The sequence below is a fragment of the Orbicella franksi genome, unplaced genomic scaffold (genome assembly GCF_964199315.1).
Source record: "Orbicella franksi unplaced genomic scaffold, jaOrbFran1.1 SCAFFOLD_44, whole genome shotgun sequence".
NCBI lineage: Eukaryota > Metazoa > Cnidaria > Anthozoa > Scleractinia > Merulinidae > Orbicella > Orbicella franksi.
The window spans coordinates 94,811-117,637 of record NW_027670817.1 but is presented as its reverse complement, the minus strand read 5'-3'; the positions used below and the strand labels follow the sequence as shown (position 1 = coordinate 117,637).

At 37.3% G+C, this 22,827-nt stretch overlaps 2 protein-coding genes and 2 pseudogenes across 5 annotated transcripts; 2 read left to right on the top strand and 2 right to left on the bottom strand.

Annotated features, from left to right (window-relative positions):
- Positions 1 to 828: 828 nt before the first annotated feature.
- LOC145475208 (uncharacterized) lies at positions 829 to 2,849 on the bottom strand (annotated as a pseudogene).
- Positions 2,787 to 22,563, top strand: LOC145475205 (intraflagellar transport protein 25 homolog). 3 transcript variants are annotated; one of them, XM_081455227.1, is made up of 5 exons: positions 2,787 to 2,979; positions 5,561 to 5,667; positions 12,060 to 12,128; positions 13,505 to 13,548; positions 22,477 to 22,563. In XM_081455227.1, the coding sequence occupies exons 1-5, from the start codon at positions 2,888 to 2,890 to the stop codon at positions 22,513 to 22,515; spliced, it is 351 nt and encodes a 116-aa protein (XP_081311353.1). In that variant the 5' UTR covers positions 2,787 to 2,887; the 3' UTR covers positions 22,516 to 22,563. The 3 variants fall into 3 exon arrangements, with proteins under 3 accessions (XP_081311353.1, XP_081311352.1, XP_081311351.1); XM_081455226.1 differs by lacking the exon at positions 22,477 to 22,563 and adding an exon at positions 14,404 to 18,284 and having other exon boundaries at positions 5,564 to 5,667; XM_081455225.1 differs by lacking the exon at positions 22,477 to 22,563 and adding an exon at positions 14,404 to 18,284.
- On the top strand, positions 6,148 to 11,002 carry LOC145475207 (uncharacterized). The gene is made up of 5 exons (XM_081455228.1): positions 6,148 to 6,794; positions 8,188 to 8,500; positions 8,945 to 9,085; positions 9,544 to 9,669; positions 9,993 to 11,002. The coding sequence occupies exons 3-5, from the start codon at positions 8,979 to 8,981 to the stop codon at positions 10,096 to 10,098; spliced, it is 339 nt and encodes a 112-aa protein (XP_081311354.1). The 5' UTR covers positions 6,148 to 6,794; positions 8,188 to 8,500; positions 8,945 to 8,978; the 3' UTR covers positions 10,099 to 11,002.
- On the bottom strand, positions 18,707 to 22,620 carry LOC145475204 (uncharacterized; annotated as a pseudogene). Its single transcript, XR_014046099.1, has 2 exons — positions 19,364 to 22,620; positions 18,707 to 18,924 (listed from the first exon to the last, which is right to left on the bottom strand). The product of XR_014046099.1 is annotated as an uncharacterized LOC145475204 (transcript).
- Between the last annotated feature and the right edge of the window lie 207 nt (positions 22,621 to 22,827).

Sequence of the window (22,827 nt, the reverse complement as noted above, 5' to 3'; positions counted from 1 at the left end):
CCATCAATGTTTTGCTCTTGCCCCAATTTTCACACGGCTAGACTTTGATTGCTTACTGTATCCCAAGGAACACTTGCTATGCAGGCTTGAGAATAGATGTGACATTTGCTCATACAAATAATTAAATACAGGGTTAACTCAAAGAACATGTTTCAGTTTGGAGGCAAATTGTGAATACCCTACATATAAATACCCAGCCATAAGTCCCAATCTCATAAAGAGTTGTTGATTAGATCATAAACAAGACCAACATACATGATATAGCTCAGTTAAAATCAAAGTTTACAAGATTAATATCTCTGGATCTGCTGGTGCAAAGTTTGTACACCTCAACTAGTGGGATACCCTTTTCAACAAAACGATATCCATCCATGATAACCAACAGACTGAACCATTGGGTTGAAAAGCAGTCACTGTTTGAAACTGTACACTGCTGTTGTACACTGGGTTCACCAGTAGACAGCATTTCAACAAATTTATGGAGTTTTTTTTTCTTGCACTTGCCAATCAAGTGTCACTCCAAGAGCAGAAGTCAGTAACCAAGCAACAGCAGAGTGCTCCTTTAAAAGGTTACAACCATTGGCAGTTTGAGGTGTCAAGGCTCTGCTTATGTGGTGAAACTGAGCCAGAAAAGCATCCAGATCCAAACCTACTACACTAGATGAAAAGGGTGACTTGATATCCTGAAAAGGAAAGTAATAGAAATATAATGCAATTAAGGTATTTTTGTTTGCTTTATGATGTACATGTATGTGCTGGTTGGAGACCTATGCCTCTGGCCCTCCAAAAGATTAAGAGCTGGGACAATTCCCCTGGTTCAACCCCCCCCCCCCCATACCTCCTGCACCTTTCCCCCGACACATAGCACAGAGAGGCCCAAAACATAATTAGTCAAGATTAGTCTGCAGTTTGCCTATTTCCTTGACCAATTATTGTAAACAAATAAAATATGAGTAAATTACAATATATAGAGAGGACGCCACATCAGCCTCAGCTTGTTTTCACATGGGACCTCTATCCTGGTCGAATTGGAATTTGGAGACGCTGGTTTTTGTGGAAGGAGGAAAACTGGAGAGCCCAGAGAAAAATCCTCAGAGCAAGGTGAGAACCACCAACAAACTCAACCCACATATAGCACTGGGCCGGAATCGAACTCGGGACACATTGGTGGGAGGTGAGCGCTCTCACCACTGTGCCATCCTTGCTTGTGGTAAGAAAATCTGCCATTTATTACTTTTACTGCAAAGTTTTTTTTTTTACCTGAGATTCAGAATCGTCGTGACAGAAACCTTGTTGTAATCCATTCACAGTCCCTGAAGTATAGTCATACAAGCCTCTGCTTGAAGTAGTGACACTGTTGCATTCTGTTGGAAGCCATATAAAATAGCAACCTTCCCATAAATGCCGTCATGTTCAGCCGTCATGTTCAGCATACTTTACAATTTTCTTTTCACTATGAAGAACTGACAACGCAGCCTGTGGGTTAAGATTTGCGGTCAGAGATGTTGAAATTGGAAGGTTGCTATAAGTTCCTTTCTTATACATAGGTAATGGCATGTTGTAAGTAAGTAAGTAAGTAAGTTATAACCTTTATTTAAACACGATAAGTAATTAAGCTTGCAGTTTGTGGGGTCATGTGTAAATAAACAATAAAGAATAATTACAAAATAAGAATTAAAAAATTTTGTGACGCTGCTTGCGAAGTGATTCTATCAAAGTTTTCCTTCTGTCAGTAACTGAGACATCACAAAGATGTTGGCCCTGTGTAGAATCTTAATTCTCAATGTCATTGATAGAAGGCATGGAGTCGTGGATTCCTCGGTTTTAAAATTTTCCTCATTCTTTATACCTTCTTCATCATCAGACAACAAATTATAGTGTTTGCTAAAAATCTAAACCACCATGTCAATGTCAACCCTCTTTTCATAGCTATTCCGTGGGTGACAGTCTGTGTTCAAGGTTGTTCCAGGGTCCAATTTAGCCACTTCAATATAGTTCACAAAATTAGAAACTGCTTAAGTCGTAATTAATTTATTGCTAACATGAGCTTCATTGCGTTGTTCTTCACAACTATCGCTAGATTGCTGTTGTAAACAATCCAGTGAAGTGGCAATCTACATTTTGTGAAATAGAGAATTCAGAGATAACAATGTTTTGATTTTGATCAGTCCCATTAGAAGTTGTTTTTATTTTGGGGGGCTTCATTCCATGCTGCAGCGTCAATGAAATCAGTCTTGAAAGGCCCAGTACACAACTCTTTTTCGTTTACAAATTCGGGGAGTTTACATGACGTAGGTGTCCACACGTTCTTTGACGCAAAAAGCGGAAGTTCTGAAGACCGTGGAAGTTCATCGACTTGTGACGGAGTGACTTGCAAATCTCTTCCCGAATTCGAATGAAAAGCAGGCAGATTCAAGTCAGTATTCCGATTTGTTGTCTGACGCTGTATTGCAGTGCACTCCTTTGCAAGCGTCCACATTGCGTTCCCAAATCGATGACATTGTGGAATAGAAAAGACCTCGAAATCGGGAAGAAACGGATTTAGAAGCCTCTTCATTACATCTTGGTCTGCAGATTCGACTTTGCCGTTATAGCCGCAACTATTGCGGTAAAAATCAAGGAATGTAGCAGATAACTGTCTCGTACAATGTAGTTAAAGGAAACATATACTACACCTACACCTACTGCATGTTTTATGTTTTCACGCGTTTGTCATCCGCCATCTTGAAAATGAGCTCGCAATCTGCCAGCGTTTGTTTTAGTTGCGCATATTCAATGAGTGGTACTCGCCCCAGTGCCATTCGTCTGTCGCGAAATTTTGACATGTTTTGATACACTTCCAAAAACATTTTGAGCGAGTTTCACGTCAGAAAACAGCCTTGCAAATATGTTTGATGTTGCTCTGAGTAAAGCTGGAGCAAGTATCGCTCTTGCAACATCGTTTGATGAAAATTATCCGCCAGAAAACATCATAGACGGGTGAGTAATTTACAGTGCAGTTCACACATTTAAGCATCTATCTGTCTTATCAGGCACGCGAGACTTAAGCTTATTTATCCGTATTTGATAATAATTAGAATTAATTATACAACCCCTCTCTCAGTTGTTTGTTCTCTATATCTGTCGTTTGGGATATATTGAAATCTCAAACAATGGCATGTACATGTATGAATTAATTTCAACAAAGTCGTATTGAATTTGCAGTGACAACCGTCTAGATTGTTGTCATAGCAACGATGATTATCTAACAATTATTCGCTTCAGAGACAGTGAACATTTAATAATTATTCCCTGAGCAAGCATTGAATATGAGATTATAGATAGCCAACGAGGTGCGTAGTGCATACAGCTGTAGTTGGCTATAATCATTCCATATCCAAAAGCATGAGTGGAAAATTGTTTTATTGAAAAACGGCACCAAAATATAGAAAACTGAACTAAAATAAAAGTAGAAATGCCCTAAAAAATACGCATGTGTTTGCCATATCTGTAAAGCATGGTATAATGGCTCATAACCCACGACGGCTAAGCCAATGAAAACTCTCAAATTGCATTATCCAATGATCTAGTTTTTTCTAATGGTGAAAATTCACGAAAACGAAGTTATGGTGAAGATTCACTAATGTTCACTGAACCTGACTCAGGCGAGTAATTGTTTTAGTATGATTTTCAGAGGTGAATATCAAGGACTACAAAATAACAGACTAAAACATTAAAACACAGATGCAATTGTTCGTTTGCATACATGTACACACATACGCAGCCATATCTTTAATAATAAGCTTACATGTACATTGATTATGACAAACCAATTTACTCATCGAGTTCAGCTGTGAAACAAACAAACGAAACACTAAGAAAAATAAAGTCATCTTGTACATGTACTTTTGTTTTATCTTTGTTGACCTCATTCACAGTCGTCATCATCGTCTAAAAATGAGTAGCTTTAGTCTGAAGAAAAATAAATTTCGGTCAGTTGATCTGACCTGTTGGCGATCAACATAACCACTTTGGTTGCGAACGCCAACTTAAATTGGCCTTAGTGCAGATTGCACATCACCAACAGCAGTGAACTGAAAGTGATTGCTGAGATACTGTAAGATCTAAACCATCCATACATACCATAAGCCCCATATCAAATTGTGATGGCTACTTAGCTGCTTATGTACTTAATGCCATGGTCCCTGGAGGAGCATAGGTTATCCCCAAACTAACGCTAGTTTTCCCCCGTCTGTGCCAACTGGGTGATCTTATTCCAGTCCTTTCCTACCGCTCTTAACTGTTGATGCACTGACCTTATGGTGAATGTGCACTTTGAATTTTCTGTAAAGTGCTGGCTGCCAGAAAGCTGGCTACTTCGATTTCTGAGCCACCTACTGTTCGTGAAATAATACATGTGTGAGTTGTAAAGAGTAATTGAGAAAACAGACTGGGTTTTTTGGAATGTGACTGAACCTTGACTGTCTTTGTCTCAGCCCAGTCAAGGCTATAGCCAGACATGGGGCTTGGGGTCAGGGTGTTGTGTGCATTTTCAATTAGACTAGTGTTGTAGGATAGAGATTGAAAAAAAGTTTTTGTAATCCCTTTATAATTCTTGGCATTTTGACCTTTTCTGTCTTTTTTTTAGGAAATACCTCCAAGAGAATGCGTAAAATGACATTTTCGGAATCTCTTAATTTCAAACTTTCCTGGGGAGCACATGCCCAGACCTCCCTAGAGGCTTGTCCTCCACTTCCTAAACCAATGAGAACCCTGTCTGTAACGTTGCTATGTAAATGTCTGAATCATTTCTCTGAAGCCCTACAGTGTAGTTGGAAGAAAGAAAGCAGACTACAGAGACTACGAAATTGTGTTGAGGTTTTCTGATATTTGATTCCAGTGAAAAAAGTCTAGATATCATTTTCATTCACTAAAATTTGTTATTTGAGAGTGAATACACCAAAGCTGGTAATGTATACAGTGCTTTAAACTTAAAAGTTTGGGAATACTTTAAATTATTCTGGTATTACTTTAATTAAAATTTATCCACATCTCTAAATCTGACAAGAATAATCTAGAGCAAATTCCCTTTGATTTATAACCCCTTTAAAGATGCCTCTAATTTGGCCTAAAACGTGTATTTAATATTTAATTGTATGCAAGAAGTCTTCTCATCTCAGTGACACCTGACTTTCATTAAAATCTTTCACAAGTATGCTACATACATGTACATTGTGTGTATTTCTCTCTCAATACTGTACTTGATAATTTTTCATAGAAATAATGCTTATTTTAAATTTTTATTGGTGCATTCATGTACATGTAGACCTTATAGTTATTTAAGCAGTGAATGATTTTTTTTTGGCAATTTTACTCCTTGAAGATAAATGATGTATGTGTAAATATGTTGTAATTAAAGGATAACTTCAGAGACCAAGTCACAAACATGTATTACAGTTGTAAATATCTATAAATTTGTACAAGGAAATTTTTGTGTAATGATACATGTACATGTATACTGTTTTTCCCTTGACACCACATCTAAGATACTGTCAGTGATGTATCTGTTCTTGTTTCACAGAAGTTTAGACACATTCTGGCCAACAACAGGAATGTTCCCTCAAGAATTCATCATCAGCTTCACTGCATTAATGAGCATAGGAAATATTAAAATCTCATCTTCAAACAGTAAGTAGACACCATTTGCTGGTAATAATAAGTCTGACGGGTAAATTGACTAATCTGCAGAATACATGTTTTAAATTTTCATTTATTTGGTTTGTGCATACACTTGCTTTTAAGTCTTTGTTTTCCTATTTGAAAGAAGGTTCAACCTCTTACTAGCAAACCCAAGATTCCAAGACTTGTATTTTTAATGCTGAGATTTCAAACCTCATCATCATTTTCTATAGACTCCATTATGACCATTCTTTACTCCTCCAATCATGGTTCATATTTTCACTTTGAGTATCATTAAAGCTCATGCCGTTTAATAATAATAATAATAATAATAATAATAATAATAATAATAATAGCGGAGCTCCCGCGCGCCAAAGGCGTGCGAGCAGAGCCCCATACCTTAGAAATTTTGGTAAACCCATCAAGCCGAGAAAATTTGGTTATGACGTCACCGTACGAGCGAGCGAGCGAACGCCGTCCGTACAGACTCTGGGGGAGGGGAGAGGAGCCTCGCGGTAGCGCAAACGGGGGAACCGAGGAATGCCATCTTTTTTTGGCGGGATTTTTAAAGAAAAGAAAACTCATTTCTATTTGCCATATCAACAAATAATAGCGGAGGTTGATCTAACGTTTTTAAGATGGGGTTGCACTGAAGCATAAAACAGAAACGGAATGCAAGAAATTACAGGCAAAGAAGTAGCAAAGAAGTAGCGAAGAAGATCGTGAAAGAGAGCGGGCCAGCGCTGGGGAAGGAGGTGAAACAGTACTGAACACTGCCGTTAATTATAGCGAGTCAAGGACTAGAGAAAGGGGATGAAATAATACGGAACAATGCCGTGAAGCAAAGGTAACGAGGACTATAGAAAGGAGACGAAATACCCGACGACTGTAGAACCGCTCAATTAATTCGCGCGTCGAGATGCTGTGCAGCCGAGCAAGAAAAGTCACATGATTAAAATCAGGTGACGAACTAGAGAACTGTGTGTTTAGTGTAAAACAGAAAACAAAGCGGAAAAAAGTGGTTGATTCGTTGATCTATCGAAAAGATTAGATCAGTTCCGTTCAGTCTTCACAACTTTTGCAGCAAGTTTCTGCCTGGAAGATTTGCACTGGCCGAAGTGAATTGCCAACTTGAGGTAAGCGACGTTTGTTGTGGCGTTTGCTATGGAAATTATGAAGTTGCCTCGGCGAGATAAGCTTATTTTCAGTAGGAATCCTTTTTTAAAGTCTTCCTTATTTGAAGCCATGCTGTGAGGCATTTTGTAAATTACATAGGTTTAATTTCGCTCTTAACAATAACACGAGTGGTTTTGTGGATCGAGGTTGTAAGTTGCATATTGTAAACAAATCAAGTTTTGTCTCGAGTTTCGTCGTCACGTTTAAAAAAAAAAATCTGTATTTGTAAACACTACCGGGCGAGTTTTGAAGTTTTCTCTGTGTTAATTGGCACAACCGCTTCCTAGACTACAAAAATTTCTTAAACCAAGATAGGTCAACAAACCATTTTAAGCCGAAGCGAACAGGATTTGCTAAATTTACTTTTGACGTACCTATGTGAATATTTACATCTTGTGATTACAAAGTATTTCCTCGTTTTGTTAGTTCAATTTATTCGGTTTGACGAAATGCTTGGGAGGAATTTCCAGGTTAATTTGGTTGAAGACTGGTAAAGCTACCGCCGATAAAATGACTGCAAAGCTAAATTAAGCCGTCGGCAAAAATACACACTGTGATATTCAAATCTATGCTTAAGCGTGAATAATTGTTAAACTTTAACACTGCAAGCTTAAACGAATTTTCTTCATCCTTTCTTTCATTCAGTCATCCTTCATTGAGAAGTGATTTGCTGTTTGATACTCAGCCGTAATGATATGCATATTGTGTTTGTAATGTAGATTTCCTCGTTTTATTTTGTTGTTGTCCAGTTAGTTCGGTTTGGTGAAATGCTTGTAGTCGAAATGTCGAGTAGACGATTATGCATGTAAACCCTGTCGGCAAGTAAAGCTCTACTTCGATTTTGATTTGCTATTTCATTTTATTAGTGCCACTGTTTTTGGTTGGGGGTACATGGCCCCTATTTTCCTAATGAGATGTTATTCCCTAGTGTGGTATTTACACTTATGGAAATGTTCCATAACAGTGAGATAGTACTAATTAAAAAAAAAAATGCTAAGAGCTGTGCTCGGTAACTTGAACAGTGAAAATGACATTTACATACGTAGAAAAAATTTAGGGCATAGAAGTCCTTGCCCTGACCATTTCTCGGTAATAAAAATAACTTTTGCTCATGTACATTCAAAATTTAGTTGGTGAGAGTGCATTCCTCGCTCCACTCTCTCTCTCTGCTCTCTTTTTCACACTAATTTTTTGATTGACTAACTTATTAACCGAATGTCACTGACTGTTTTCTTTGTTGTGCTTTACTTTTTTGCTCGTCGAAGAAAGTTAATGTTAAAATCTGACATTTGAATGCCTCCTTTGCTAAAGTTAGTCACCATTTAATTGTTATCACTCCCTGTGAATTCATAGAGAATTACCACCTAATGTGGAAGTCCTGTCTTCAAGTGTGGGAAAATGACACCGCAAAAAGTTACAAAAAAAGTTACAATGAAAGTAAAAAGAATTGTGAATGTTGATCATGACTTGGTGTACATTGTACATCATGTAAAGGTATGTGGTGAGTGCCAAAGGCATAACATTTCATGCATTTGCCTTTTCAGGACAAATTATATAACAGTGACATTTTAAAAGATGTGATCAGAAAAATAGTGAGTATTGTCCAGGCAGTACCAGTTTATGGACAGCATATGCAGACAGTAAGAGGTGCTGTAAGCATTACCAGGTAATTAAGTTAGTTTTATGCTTATGACTTCTTGTACTTGGATTTTGTGTCATTTTGTCACAAGAATAGGTAATGAAAGATGCATTAGATGATGCAATTTATTTTCAAAGGCAAACTTAAAAGTCTGCCTACGGTGGATACTGGTTGTGTGTAAAATGAATGTAAAGCAAACACACTGTTAAAGATGTACGTGCATGTTAATATTGAATAATCTGAAATTTCAGCGAGTTTGAAAATATATTATATCTATGACAGTTCTGAGGTGAGGGCTGTTACATGTACATGTAAATGGCTCATGCTCAATTTTTCACTTGTTATGATTTAGCTGCCAATATGTTCTGTAAATTAATTTTAATAGTCATCTGTCGGTCGCAACGATATACACCAATATATAACCAAAAATTGTACAGTGTAAATTAATTAACCAAATTATGCTGTTTTCAGTTGACCAACGCTACTACATGTACATTGTAATGTGATGTTGAAGCACACAAATTTACAAACATGCCCAGTGTCAACTTGTCAAATGTATGAACTGGCCAGCCAGTCTAGATTACAAAACTTTCTGAAAGTTGGCCGTACCAGGTAAGATATTTCTTAAAGCATATTTTGTAATTAATGATTTCTCAGACATTGCGTGTGAATATCTTCTGGAACTGCACACTCAGATTAAGTCAGCAAGAACATCAGTATTTATCCTGACAAAATCTGATTTTCAGTTATATGTACAACCAAACAGCCTGGATGGCCCTTTGATTGGGACTACATGCACATTGTTGTACTGCAATGTTCCAGTTTCTTGTTTAAAGCAAATTGCATGTGCGCTCAAAAGCAAGTCGCCAAGTTCATAACAGTTATATATGTTTGCTTTGCATCTCAGGACAGAGCCTGCCACTGTGAAAGTTTTGGTGCCATCCCCCTAGCATTTGATTCACTACTGTAGACACTCAGTAAACAACTAGCAATGAAGGACACTGTATATCAATGAAAGGAATGTCATCTGTTGGTTATAAATTATAATTGATATGTCTTTGTATGTTCAGTGGTGTTCAAGTAGCAGCGATATACAGTATGATTACATCCCTGTTCCTGTCAGTCAATATACAAACAGTGTACACATGGGCAACCTGGATTAAAACAGCAAAGATTTTCAAAGCAACCATGGCCAGGTGAGATATTTCTAAAGAAATATAAATTGAAGGTCCTTATGATTGCTTATAGGGATTGATTTTTATTGTAAACAATATTTTACTGAGTGTATTTTTCTTGTGTACTAATTGTTATAGAACACAGAGACCGCTGTCATAACAGAGATATTAATGTGTGAAAAGTTCCATAAAAAAATGCACTGGGAGCAAATTAAATCATCATAGATGCAGCTTCTGAGAGATCCCCAATATTAATGGAATATACATTGTACATACATGTAAAAGAGTTCAATAATTTATTACTTAAGATTGTAATGCTTTGTTTGGTTTCTCTATATTCACAGACAACTTGATGCCATAATAATTTCTGCACAAAGTTCATTGAACAAACTGACTTGGAAGTTGAGTTCTGCAACCCATACTGTGTGTAGTAATATCATACAGCTGTAGCTGCAACATTGTGACAGATAAACTGTATTACATTATTAAGAAACACCTATGATACATGTATTAACTAATTATTTAAAGTGTCTGTTAAATTAATCAGTTTTTCTTGGAGATAATTTACTCATCATGTCATGGTTTATTCAAATAATTGCTTTTTTGGCTTAAAAATGATATTTATTGTGCTTGGTTTATGTTGCTCTTAAATCAATTTTGCGATAACTGGCATTGGGCATGGCATAAATTAATATTTTGCCAACATGAAATGGAGAACTGGGTCTTAAGCAAAGTTGCAGGATTAGTATTTTTGTAGAAAGAAAGAGTTGAGAAATTTGTGACATTCTACTGACAGCCTTGCCATTCGCAACATCCAATAAGGTTAATTTGTTTCCTAGTGTTGTGCAAATAGTGTTCTCTAATTTATAAATTATTTCAATCAGTTGTTTAAATGATTGCCTTATAACCCCATCTCCAGCTTTGGTGCATGCAGGATATTGATGTATTGTTTATCCATTTTGCTATAAATTATCTTTAATTGATGTGTCAATCTAAACATATCTTTGATATGCTGGCTTTTTCTGACAAATGTACCTATGCCTCATAATCTTTGAGTGCGTTTGGTTGTGTAGTACAGACAAAATACACGTACATAATATAACTTACTTATAGCTTACATGTACTTATAATTCTTGGTATAATTTAATCATTATGAGCAAAATTAATTAATGGAACCCAATAACAGCTCCTGTAGTCCACAATCTCAGTCGAGAAAAAGAACAAATCACATTGGAATTGAATAGTAAAATTATTATCAGAAGCCTATGCAAGTATTCATGATCAGCAACAAAATATTATATTTATCGTTCATGCCAGAGTGATTTTGCTTATACTTATACTTTAAGAGATGGTGCAAACCCTTTTAGCAGGAGGAGATGCCATACAAGAATGAAGATAGCTAACTGTCTTTGGGGATCAAGTTAGAAAACAAAACTTTTTAACTTTTTACATGTGTATACTACTTTGGTATTTTTGTGAGATTTCATTTGGTAGAAATTTGGGGACTGAATATATTGTAGCCACTACATTTCAGTCATACCCCACAACAACAAAAAATGTGTAAATAAACTTCTTTTGTGCAGGAGTCCCAATTGTTAACTAAGAAAGAATATAATGATTAATAACAATGTCATGTCTTTCTCAATAAGAAAGAACAGGAAATGTCACCAAAAAGCACAGAAGACAGTTCTCTTATGTGATCAACATTATTGGTGGCTCCCCTGAAATGCTTGAAATCATGGCTCTGTTTTCATCATTACACCATCTTACACCTCGATCTGCTAATGTGATCCTAGTTCGGGCTGAAGCTATAAAATTGCTCGCAGTTTACTTCACATACATGTACACGTTGGATTATTTTCATCAGTAACAACATTCCAAAAAATAACTGACGAGCTCCGCTTTTAGGCTTAGCTAAATCTATATATTAATAATAATAGTAATAACAATTATAATGATACCAATCATCATCATCATCCAATATTTACCTAGCATAACCCTTCAGTACAAAGTACTGTTATCAACAGGGTCCAGCTGACTAAGAATTATTAAAAACTAAATTAAGTAATTTATTTGTAGTGGATGAGAGTTGGCGCCCTTCGTATATGTCAATTACTTCTCTGGTTTTTCAACATAGTCCAAGCACTGTTTCAATATGCCATATCGACGGTGACAAGAGGGCAATCCAAAACACATAAAAAGGGGAAAATTTTACAACTACTGTATGGACATGTAGCTAATTGAAGATACTGTTCATATGGTTGAGTGCTGTATGGTTAGGGTGCTGGTGTTGGTTAAGGTTTTCCCTGCTGGCACCCTGCATGTATTTGCATGTAAATATTTATAAATTTTTGATGCAAAAAGAGTTGAACATATAAAATACTCTAATAAGCTATATTTTCTATTGGCAGTTAAAGGCCTTTGCATAGAGAAAAGCACCAAAACAGAGCCAGTGGACTTCGAACCCCTTGTAGATAAAGGTACTCTGGTAAATTAACTACTTATAGTTTGCTTAAATCTTTATTAATCATGCTGTATTACAAAGACCATTATCATAAGTAGTTTTCCTCATTGTTTTTCTTGGTTGGTTGTTTTGTTATGTGGTACATGTACAGTACATACTTGTATGTTCATTTAGGTATGATCAGGCCTAATGGCTAATGCACTGGACTCTGGGGGTGTTTTCCATTTGGTCAAAAATTGCAGCTGAGGTTTGGTTTGAAGGAAAATGGTTAATAAGTGCATTTTTTAGCCCACTCTACTGGAAAATTCCAGAAAAAAGCAGAACTCCATAGCCAAAAAGCATTGACATTTTCTTTCAAACTGAAATTTCTAGGATTTTTTGACTGTATATGGAAAGTAGCTGAGGTTAGGCAGTTCAAGACAGGCATCTGACTTCTCCTGAAGACTGAATGTTTTGCATCATTAAAAAAAATTTAAAAAACTCAGAGATTTAGAGTACATTACTTGGAAAAATTTTGTACCATTTTAATTTCCGAAAATGAATCCATCCAAAATTTTGAAGTGTCTGAAGTTTTAAGCGTCTGAAATACATGTATTATTTTACAAGTTTACAGTATAGAACCTTGAGGTAGCTCCAAATCTCTTAGTCTCCTTTATGTCGGGCTTAATGGAGAGCAAAGTCTGTTGAGACAGTGCTTGAGATATGTCATTTTCTTGTCTTAAGTTTGTATTTCTAAAATCTTGATGGCTGTGCAGTAAAACTATCATCTTTTGAAGTTGTTCCAGTCTAATTCGTATTTTGTTACGAGTGTAAATTTACTTTTAGCTATGTTTCAGCAAAGTGTCTGAAATTGTAGTCCCAAATGTGAAAAAAAGTGTCCGAAAATTAAACATCTGAAATTTTAACCTCTGAAATTGCAAGTAATGTACATGAATTATGAAAAGAAATAAACCGTCCAAATTTCAACTTAACAGTGTTTATTACAACCAAGTTAATGGAGAAACAATATTCAGAACAAATTCAAATCTTAGTATGGTTCTGCATCATGCAGTCGTGTTAAAGTAAAACTTTCAAAAGTATTTGGTACAGCTGTGCATGAATTTGGTGGCCATACAAAACGGTTTGCAAGGGAAAAGAAAAATACACAATATTACAGGTATATTAGGTTTTACTGTTAGATAAGTTCTCCTCATCCAATTCTTTTTGTTCTTTTTCTTTTGTATTTTATTATTATATTGATTGTATTTATTCTTTCTGTTATCTTCAATTTTAGCTTGATAGACTGTATTTCATAAGACATGATACACTTCAATTCATGTTAAATTATGCAGTGAACATTTTATTATTTTGTACAAGCTGTATTGTAGATTGAAAACAATAATTCTGTTTCAGAGTATGAACATACAGAAGGTCAAATGCAGAGGGATGAGATACAGGTACAGTGTATGTTAAAATTATCAAATATAAAACATTGCAAGCCGATACCAGTTATAGCATCGATCTTTTTTGTGTATTTATAGACCACAACTGCGCCTCACTCCATGAACATACGAAAAAGTTGTTCAATATCCATCATCTTGACTGAGTCACACCTGTACTTATTATATGGCTTGTGTTTGCCGTGGATATAGCATGTGCTCTGATTTGCTTGGGGCATTATTGTCCTGTAATGCCCATTGGCTGAATAAAGGCATGCAAAAACAAGCAAGGGCCATACATGTATAATAAGCAGCTTACATGTATCAACCTCAAATGTTCGGTCTTTACGCTATCATGTGGTCAAGTATACATCAAGGTCTTGGTTTGAGATTTTCCCATAAAGACCTTACTCTCAGTTATATGGGTCATTGACCAAGCATGAGGTCAAGATGCCTGGATATTGGCCAAGTTCTTTTTCTGCAAGTTTAAGGACCAAGGCGGATTCGAGGTCCATAAACACCCAAAAAAAGAAAGAAGCCAGTATCCAGCCATCTTGACCAAACAAGCTTGGTGAATAAAGGATTTATTATATGTATGGCTTTCAGGGAATTTTTTCTTGCAAGACACATCGGGTAGTCCCAAGCGGGCAAGAGAGTTGCCATCTTGCCCACTTGGGTAGCCAATCATAGCACAGGATTTAGTTCATCTTGCCAGCTCACGGAGCTACTTTAGCCATATAATAAAACTTACAATTAGTTAATCTTCAAATCTCCTATTTGACTTGACATGTTGGTCATCACATAATTATGTCACTGGATGTACAAGCTATTGTTTGAAGTGAGACTGCAGGTTTTTGTGTCTTTTCTCCTCAGATTCCTGTTACATCTGCTTCTCATCTGAGATTTCTGATCAAGAGTGGATTTGACCATTTTATTTCAATCCATAACGTCAGTGTTGACGGCACAGCAGTACATTGAACACAAGTTCACATTCATGCAGACTAGTGATCAATATTATTTTATTCAAATTAGTTTATGTGTTTGGAGGAAAAGACTATCCTTGTTATGGACCTTTGTAGATACAGTGTATAAATAATTTTCGTAAGAAAAATTGAACAATGAGATCCATTTAGCCTTAGTACTTTAGAATCATGTGCGTGCGAAAAGTAAAGTCTGCATACGAGCAGAGTAGCCCATCAGGCCTAAGCTTATCCCAGTTTCTGTAGCATGAAGCTACTAGACGTATTTGTACTCCCCCCTGGATGGGATGCTAGTCCATCGCAGGGTTACTGCCAGCATTAAGTTCGCCAGTATCCATTTATACACTTGGGCGGAGAGGCACTGTGAGAGTAAAGTGTCTTACCCAAGAATACAACGCAATGCACCTCCCACTGCATTATTATGGTACATAATTATTTCAATACATAACACCCAATTCATGTTTTGTGTTTCTAAAGATTATGTTGTTAATTTCTTACCGATATAGTGAAATAATATAGATAGTGAAATGATGTGAAGTATATATGAAATAATTCATATTTGAACTGCGGTAGTAGATGAAAGTGAAGATCATTTGACTCCTCACGGGAAGATATGAACTCAACTAATTGACCTCGCTCCCAATGTGTGGCTTCATAGCTCAGTTGGTACAGCATCGCACCGGTATCGCGGAGGTCACGGGTTCGAGTCCCGTTGAAGCCCTGATTTTTTTCAGGCTTCTCCTTTCCAATTGCTTAAATTGGAAAATTTACTGCGATGATCAATCTTCACTTTCAGAAAGTAGTTCATTAAGAAGTTTATTTCAACTAAATCGTTGAGAAAAATTCGCCCCCGATTTCTCGAAACTCTCGATTTTCAAAGCACCTAGGGGAACATATTTCGGTTGAAAAATCAAGGCACATTTCTTAACTTTTTTGATAACGGAGCCAAAGATTGTTTACAATAATCCAGAGGTTTGAAAACTGAGGGTTTAAAAATCGGAATTCCACTGTACAAGCAAACTTCAAGCAAACATCTGTGCCACCCTCATCACAATAATTTAAAAAACTCGGGGTGGGTGGTTTGGTGGAAAGAAACTTTACAGTACAGTATAAACAAATGCGTCAATCAAAATCAAGCAAAACAAACACGAAACTGTAACGAAATGATACCAGAGGGTGTAAGTTACTAAACGTTTTTTTTTTTAACCACCTGGCTGCGCAATGAAGTAAATTACAGTGTTTGCGATAGCAACGGTCATCTTTACATATATGATCTCATATTCTATTGCGTTTCAGTTTTCATTTGCATTTCAAGTCCCCAAACACTATTTAGGTGTCTTCTATAAAATTTCTATAACTCTTTCATTTTCCAATTGACAGGCAAATTGCATCAGAGTGCCAAGATTTTCAGTCAATGTTGACTTTAGTCCTGCAAGATTTTCATTTGATCTCAAACCTCTGCACTGGTATCGCATAGGTCATGGGTTCGATTCCTGTTCAAGCCTGATTATTATTTTTTTATTTTTTTTTTTTCAGGCTTGGCCACTATTTTCGGGTAAAATTTGATGTTGAGCACTTACTTAAAATCTTGAAAACGGCTCGATGGATGCTCAAAAGATTGTTTCCATTAACACGGAGATTTGAAAAACTGATGATTTAAAAACTCGGAATTCCACTGTAAAAGTGAACCCAAAAAACCCAGAGTGGATGGGTTAGTGGAAAGAAACTTTACAGTACAGTATAAACAAATGCGTCACTCAATATCAAGCTAAACAAACACGAAACTGCAATAAAATGGTACCAGAAGGTGTAAGGTTTCTCATTTTCCAATTGACAGGTAAATGACATCAGAGTGCCAAGATTTTCAGACAATTATTACGAGCAAATTTGTTCATTACTGTGTTACTGCAGATGCTTGCTGTAGCTCCCAAATTATTAACCCTATTCGTTCTTCCTCTAAAAGAGTGACATTTTCAGAACATTAACTCAGATGTGTCACGTTAAACTCAGGAGTTGTTTTTAGTGACACATTAGAGCTGGTCTGTCATTTATCTTTCATTATTATTTGGAATAAGCGACACGGTTTCACAGTTTTCCTGTTTTCACAGTGAACACTGATAGCAGTCTTAGAGTTAATCCTGCGCGTGATCAGGACATAGACGCACGGGGGGGGGGGGGTGGGGAGGGCATAAGGACGTGGGTCCTCGGCCTACCTTTTCAGGGATTAAAATCACCGTTGTAGTACCTCTTAGTGTGTTCAGCCTCAAAAGGCCCACAGCGAAGGCTTTTGCGGTATCTTTTAGGGTATTAAGCCGAAAGAAACAGTAGGAGATAATGTGTTGTTTTAGAATTTATACCTCTTAGGGGTGAAAGCCACTTCAAGCCACGCCCAAAAAAACAGGATCTTGGTTCTCTTAGCGATTCTTTTCAAACTTTCCAACGCGCACCCCTATCCTTTTTATATGGGATTCTCCCCACAGGATAAAGGTTCCCATCCACAAAAGGGGTTTCCCCATAGTGATTTCACAAGCAATTTATGTTTCGTTTTGGTGATTAGGTAATAGGGAGTTTAAGCACGCGCGTTTTTGAGACGCGGACGGCAACCGGAAGAGAAGATTTCGCATGCTAGGACCGTATTGTCTCCCAGATTTTTTATACTACTCATCTCTAATGAAGAAAAGATACTTAGCAATGTGAATATGGTTGTGTGAGGACAAGTTAAAAGTAGTGAAAGTAGCTCACTTCCGGTTACCGTCCGCGTCTCAAAAACGCGCGTGCTTAAGTTCCCTAATAAACAAGAACGGAGAGATTCCCCAGAAAGAGCTTACGTCATCAGCTACTCGTATGACTCTCCCATATCTAACAAGGGGAGTCCAGTTTTGACCGATTACAATATGAGAGGGGTTCTCGGTAGGGGGTGCTGGAATATCAGTTCTCGGATAAATTATCGGCAGTTTTTCGGCTATTAGCGAACTTAGCAGATTTCATATCTCGGCTACAAGTTGAGAAAAGCGTCCTCTCAGCTGATAGTTCAAATTTTGACCAATTGAATTCCGGGCCTCGGAGAGCTAACGATTTGCTGGAGTCGTAGCTGAATTTTGCACCGGAAAATTTTCGCGGTCTTTTAAAAGGCTGGCTGAGAACAATTAAATGCCGTGTTTTCTTGTCAGCTTGTGATCATTTCTTGAAGTTCTGAAAAACCAAACAAAATATGGGTTACTCACACAACACTGGTCACGAAGGCAAGAAATCCGAAGATTGTTTCAGTTTCCTACCAGCTCGTGAATTTAGCATTCGCATTGAAAACGCCGGTGCAGACTGTTTTGTCATGCGAATTTTACGGATCAATGAAAACTTCAACTTAAAAATTTCGTAAATTCTTCACAGTTTGTTTTGTTTTGTTTTGTTTCTTTCTTTCCTTTTTTTCTTTTTTTTTCTTCCAGAACCTAATATAGGTTAGAAGTAGTTTATATAAATGGACTCGAGCTCAAATTTTTATTACTTTCAGTTTTAATTTATTCTTCTAGCCTTAAAATTAAAACCACAATGCGCCTGTCAACTTTACAAAAACAGAACATGCTGACAGAATTTAAAAAAAAGTCCTCTTTTGACAACGACACAATGTTCACGATAAACGTAATAAATGTCATGCAAATATTGAGAAACTCTAATTCCGCCCTTACGAAAATTTTACCAACAGTCATCGTTTTTAGGAGGACTATTTACAAAGCTGATTGTAGACCTTGCTGGTAAAATTAAATTAATTAAAACATCAATCGGTTATGCTCAATATTTGACAAAAATTCAAACATGCAGATTCTAATATTCTTTTTTTCGTCACAGAATCTTAATGCTTGATAAAATTTCAAATTGTTCAAAGCTTTTTTTCTATGTAACAAAAATTTAATTTATGGAGATACTGACAAATCTAGACGATTTACATAAATGTTGTTCAGAAATGATATACTGCAATGGAAATACATTTTATTTCTGACGCTATTCTACTTTAAACCCTTCATTCTTCAAGTTACATTAACAATTATTATTAAATGCCAATATTATTTTAACAGCACGTCTCGCCGGTAAAATTTAAGATTTATCGGTTATACCCAGTTTGGAATTGCATAACCTATTCTTGATCGCAGCAAAGATCCATACGATTACTATCATCGTTCAAAAGTCTGATACCAAAAACTAATCTTAGGCACTAAGGTTTTGGTTATTCTGTGGTAAATAAACATCTTTAAGTCAAAAGATTTCTACTGAGGGGGTAGAAAAGACGAATTAAAGTTAATCTTCGATTTAATTTATATACAACTTAGCACAAGATCGAAAACTGTCCTTTGAGGTCATTCCCATTTTACTTCTCATGCGATCACCTGATGCTGTCCTGGTCATTCTTGTCAACGTAAACCTGGCAGAAGAAATCAACACAACAATACATTTCTTATTAACTATAGGCTACAGTTCAGTTCCTTCACAGGATTTTCTTTAAAAGCAGTTACCTTAAACTTTACAAAATATATTTATTTTCAGAGATTAGGTTCTCTGCGCTCTGATTGGCACAATACTATATTTTACCTTGTTTTATCGTCTGTACTATATTCTACCTTGTTTTATTGTCTAGCCCAAACTAAATAAGCTAAAAGTCATGAATTATATTGTAAAATACACTACATCAACCACAGAATATCAAACAACAAACTTGAAAGAAGTAATTTGATCTAGAAACCTAATTCTATTTGGAAAATACACTCAGATTAATCGTTAACATTCAACGAAAATTGTGGTCCCTGAGATACCAGGAGCCCTTTGCCAGAAAAAAGGAAGTACTTGCTTTCAGTGAATCTTACCCATCTTTCTGAAATCAAATGTCACGTCATCTCCAATCAGTATAAAAGGTGCCCACTGGTTCACGTCATAGCCCTTGCTTCTCATCCACTTTATGGCCTCGTGTAGAGATTCGCCAGCGCTTTCCCCAGCAACAAGGTGATCGTAGAAATGTCTCATTAACTGCTCGGTCGCTTTGTCATCTAGGGCCCACAGTGACACCAACACTGAGCGTGCGCCAGATCCTAAGAATGCTCGGGCAATTCCAACAGCTCCCTCGGCTTTTGTCTGTCCACGAGCACTGCGGCAACAGCTAAGGACTACCAGTTTAGCTCGCACTTTAACTTTTGAAATGTCAGCCATTGTCAATAAGTAGAGTCCTTCTTGAGGTATGCCGTTAAGGATACGAAAAGCCGGTGCAAGGGCAATTTCTCCTTTTTCTGCATCACCGTGTGCGGCAATATGAATCAGAGCCACTGAATTCATCGCTTGAAGTACAACCAGCTTAGTCGCCTGCTGTCGTAACAAAGGCTCAACACCCAGCTTTTCTCCTACCATCCTCGCTTCGTTTTCTGCACAAGGCAATCGTGAAATGTTTGTGAGGCGTCCTTTGAAATGCACCTCACCAACATCGGGATTTCCTACTATCAAAGCACCCGTCTGACAGTGATAATCTGCTGGACTGTCTTGAATGAGCTTGAGAGTTGTTAAAGAAGGAACGACACGGATCCTGAAAGTCTCCGATAAGTACTTTCCACTTTCATCGGTTAAGACAGCAAATGGGATTTGGTATAAAGCGCGATCAGGGACAATGATGATTTCAGAGCCTACAAAGAAACTCGCTACAGGAGCAATGATAAGTTTGTAACAGATAGGAAGGTTCATTTTGGGTCCTTGATTATCTTTACTTTCTTCTCCAATTCGCCAATCTTCGTTGTTGTCTTCCTCGCAAGATTTGGATTCTGGCTGAAAACTGTGTAAAGATCGGTCTTCGCAAATCTCCTCTGGTAAAATGCCAAAACTTCTGAAATTGAAAATCTCTTTCAATTGTTGACCTAATCCTTCGTTGGCAATTACCTTATTTCCGTTAATCCTTTGGAAATTTTTGATTCCGCTCGCTTTAAGAATCCACAAGTATATGCTGTCAGAAAAATATGACACATACAGACACGTGCGGTTACTTTCTTTGGTTTCGATACATTCAAGACCAGCCCATGTTCGAGGATTAGCCGAGATTTGATTCTCCACAGAGTACTGACCTGACATTAAATCCGCCAAAGCCCTGCCCCTTGAAAGCTCTGAAACATACAGAGCTTGAGTGAAATGTCCAGTTTCACAAAGCAGTGAACCGAGTTCTCTGTAGGAACGAACGTTTCTCTCCAGAAGCGAAATGTTAAATTGATCATTGTGGCGGAGAGAGCCGCGCATTTGCTCGCATTTCTCAATACCAGGAAGGAAATACGAGATAGCTTCCTGAATCTTTCCTTCTCTTATTCTTAGGTGTACCATCAATTCGAGCGACATGAACTGGAGCGAAATACCTTCAATCTGTTCACTTAATGCAAGCCCATTCTCAATATATTCTTTTCCTTGAACATATTTATCCTGAACGACAAGCAAATGTCCAAGCCTTAAACAGCCTTCTGCCTCTACGGTACGGATTCCAATTTCTTTGCTCATCATAAGTGCTTTTTCATAATATTCCTTTGCCTTGATTGAGTTACCTACACACCATTCAATGTTGCCTTGGGTGAGGTAAGATGAGAACACACCTTCTGTGTCTCTTATTTCCGTACAGATCGCAAGCGCTCTCCGGGTATAGTCGTTAGCCTTGTTATACTTACCAAGAGAGAGAAATTTGACTCCCAAATGTAGGTAAGACTTAGCTATTGTACATCTGTGTCCATTTTTTCTGCTGATGGCCAATGAGTTTTCCAAGCATTTTGAAGCCTTTTCATATTCGCCAATTGAATGATACACACTTCCAAGGCTTCCATAACAGTACGCTTCTCCCTCTCTGCCTCCAATTTCTTTCCACATCACAAGTGATTTCTGGAGGTATTTTCTAGCCTGCTCATAGCCTTCAACTGATTGATAGGTCTCCTCGAGGTTTAAGTAAGAGGTAGCTTCTCCACTTCTGTTTCCAATTTCTTTCTGGATCAGAAGTGATTTCTCGAGGTGTTGTCTAGCCTTCTCATATTCGCCAAGTGATCGATACACACATCCAAGGTTTCCGTGGAAGGAAGCCTCTCCATTTCTGTCTCCAATTTCTTTCTGGATCACAAGTGATTTCTCGAGGTGTTGTCTAGCCTTCTCATATTCGCTAAGTGATCGATATACACATCCAAGGTTTCCGTGGGAGGAAGCCTCTCCATTTCTGTCTCCAATTTCTTTCTGGATAACAAGTGATTTCTGGAGGTATTTTCTAACCTGCCCATATTCTCCAACTGATTGATAGGCATCTCCGAGGTTTACGTAAGAGCTAGCCTCTCCATTTCTGTCTCCAATTTCTTTCTGGATCAGAAGTGATTTCTCGAGGTGTTGTCTAGCCTTCTCATATTCGCCAAGTGATCGATACACACGTCCAAGGTGTCCGTGGGAGGAAGCCTCTCCATTTCTGTCTCCAATTTCTTTCTCGATCACAAGTGATTTCTCGTGGCGTTCTCTAGCCTTCTCATATTCTCCAACTGATAGATACACATTTCCGAGGTTTACGTAAGAGGTAGCTTCTCCATTTCTGTCTCCAATTTCTTTCTTCATCTCAAGTGATTTCTCGAGGTGTTGTCTAGCCTTCTCATATTCGCCAAGTGATAGATACACAGCTCCAAGGTTTCCATAACACATAGCTTCTCCACTTTTGTCTCCAAATTCTCTAATGATTAGAAGCGCTTTTTCATAGAGTTGATTTGCTTTTGTGTATTTACTTTGACCGAAACACATACCTGCAACTGTCATGCTTAGCCTATATTCTTCGTCTTTCATCACTTTCGCGACAAATTTGAAGAAGTTTTTCTGCGTATATTATGGCGTTTGTGTTATCGCTGATAAGACTACAAGCCTTCCACATTATAAAATATATCCTCTTGTATAATGATTTGCTCAATTTCTTGCCTTTTAAGTCTGCTCTGTCTTTCAGAATGAACAAGCATTCCTTGCACAGTTCGATGGCTCTTAGTGATCGACTGGTGTTAAGAAGGAAGCCAGCAACAATGAGGCCGATTGAGATGACTTGTATAACTTCGTCTACGTTGTTCATTTCAGACGCTTCTATCAGAAGATAACAGAGAATATTGTACATGTAGAAGCGGCTTTTAGGACTGTCTAAACATGACAGTCATGGCTTTTATCTGCTAAGACTGAAATGAAGGATTTTGTAAAACACAACTCTTTTCATGTATAATAACTGTCTGGTCATTCGCTTTTCAAAAATCTGGTCTGAAAAAAAAAACACTTATTAATTAAAGAAATAATTGACTCCGTAGTTTAT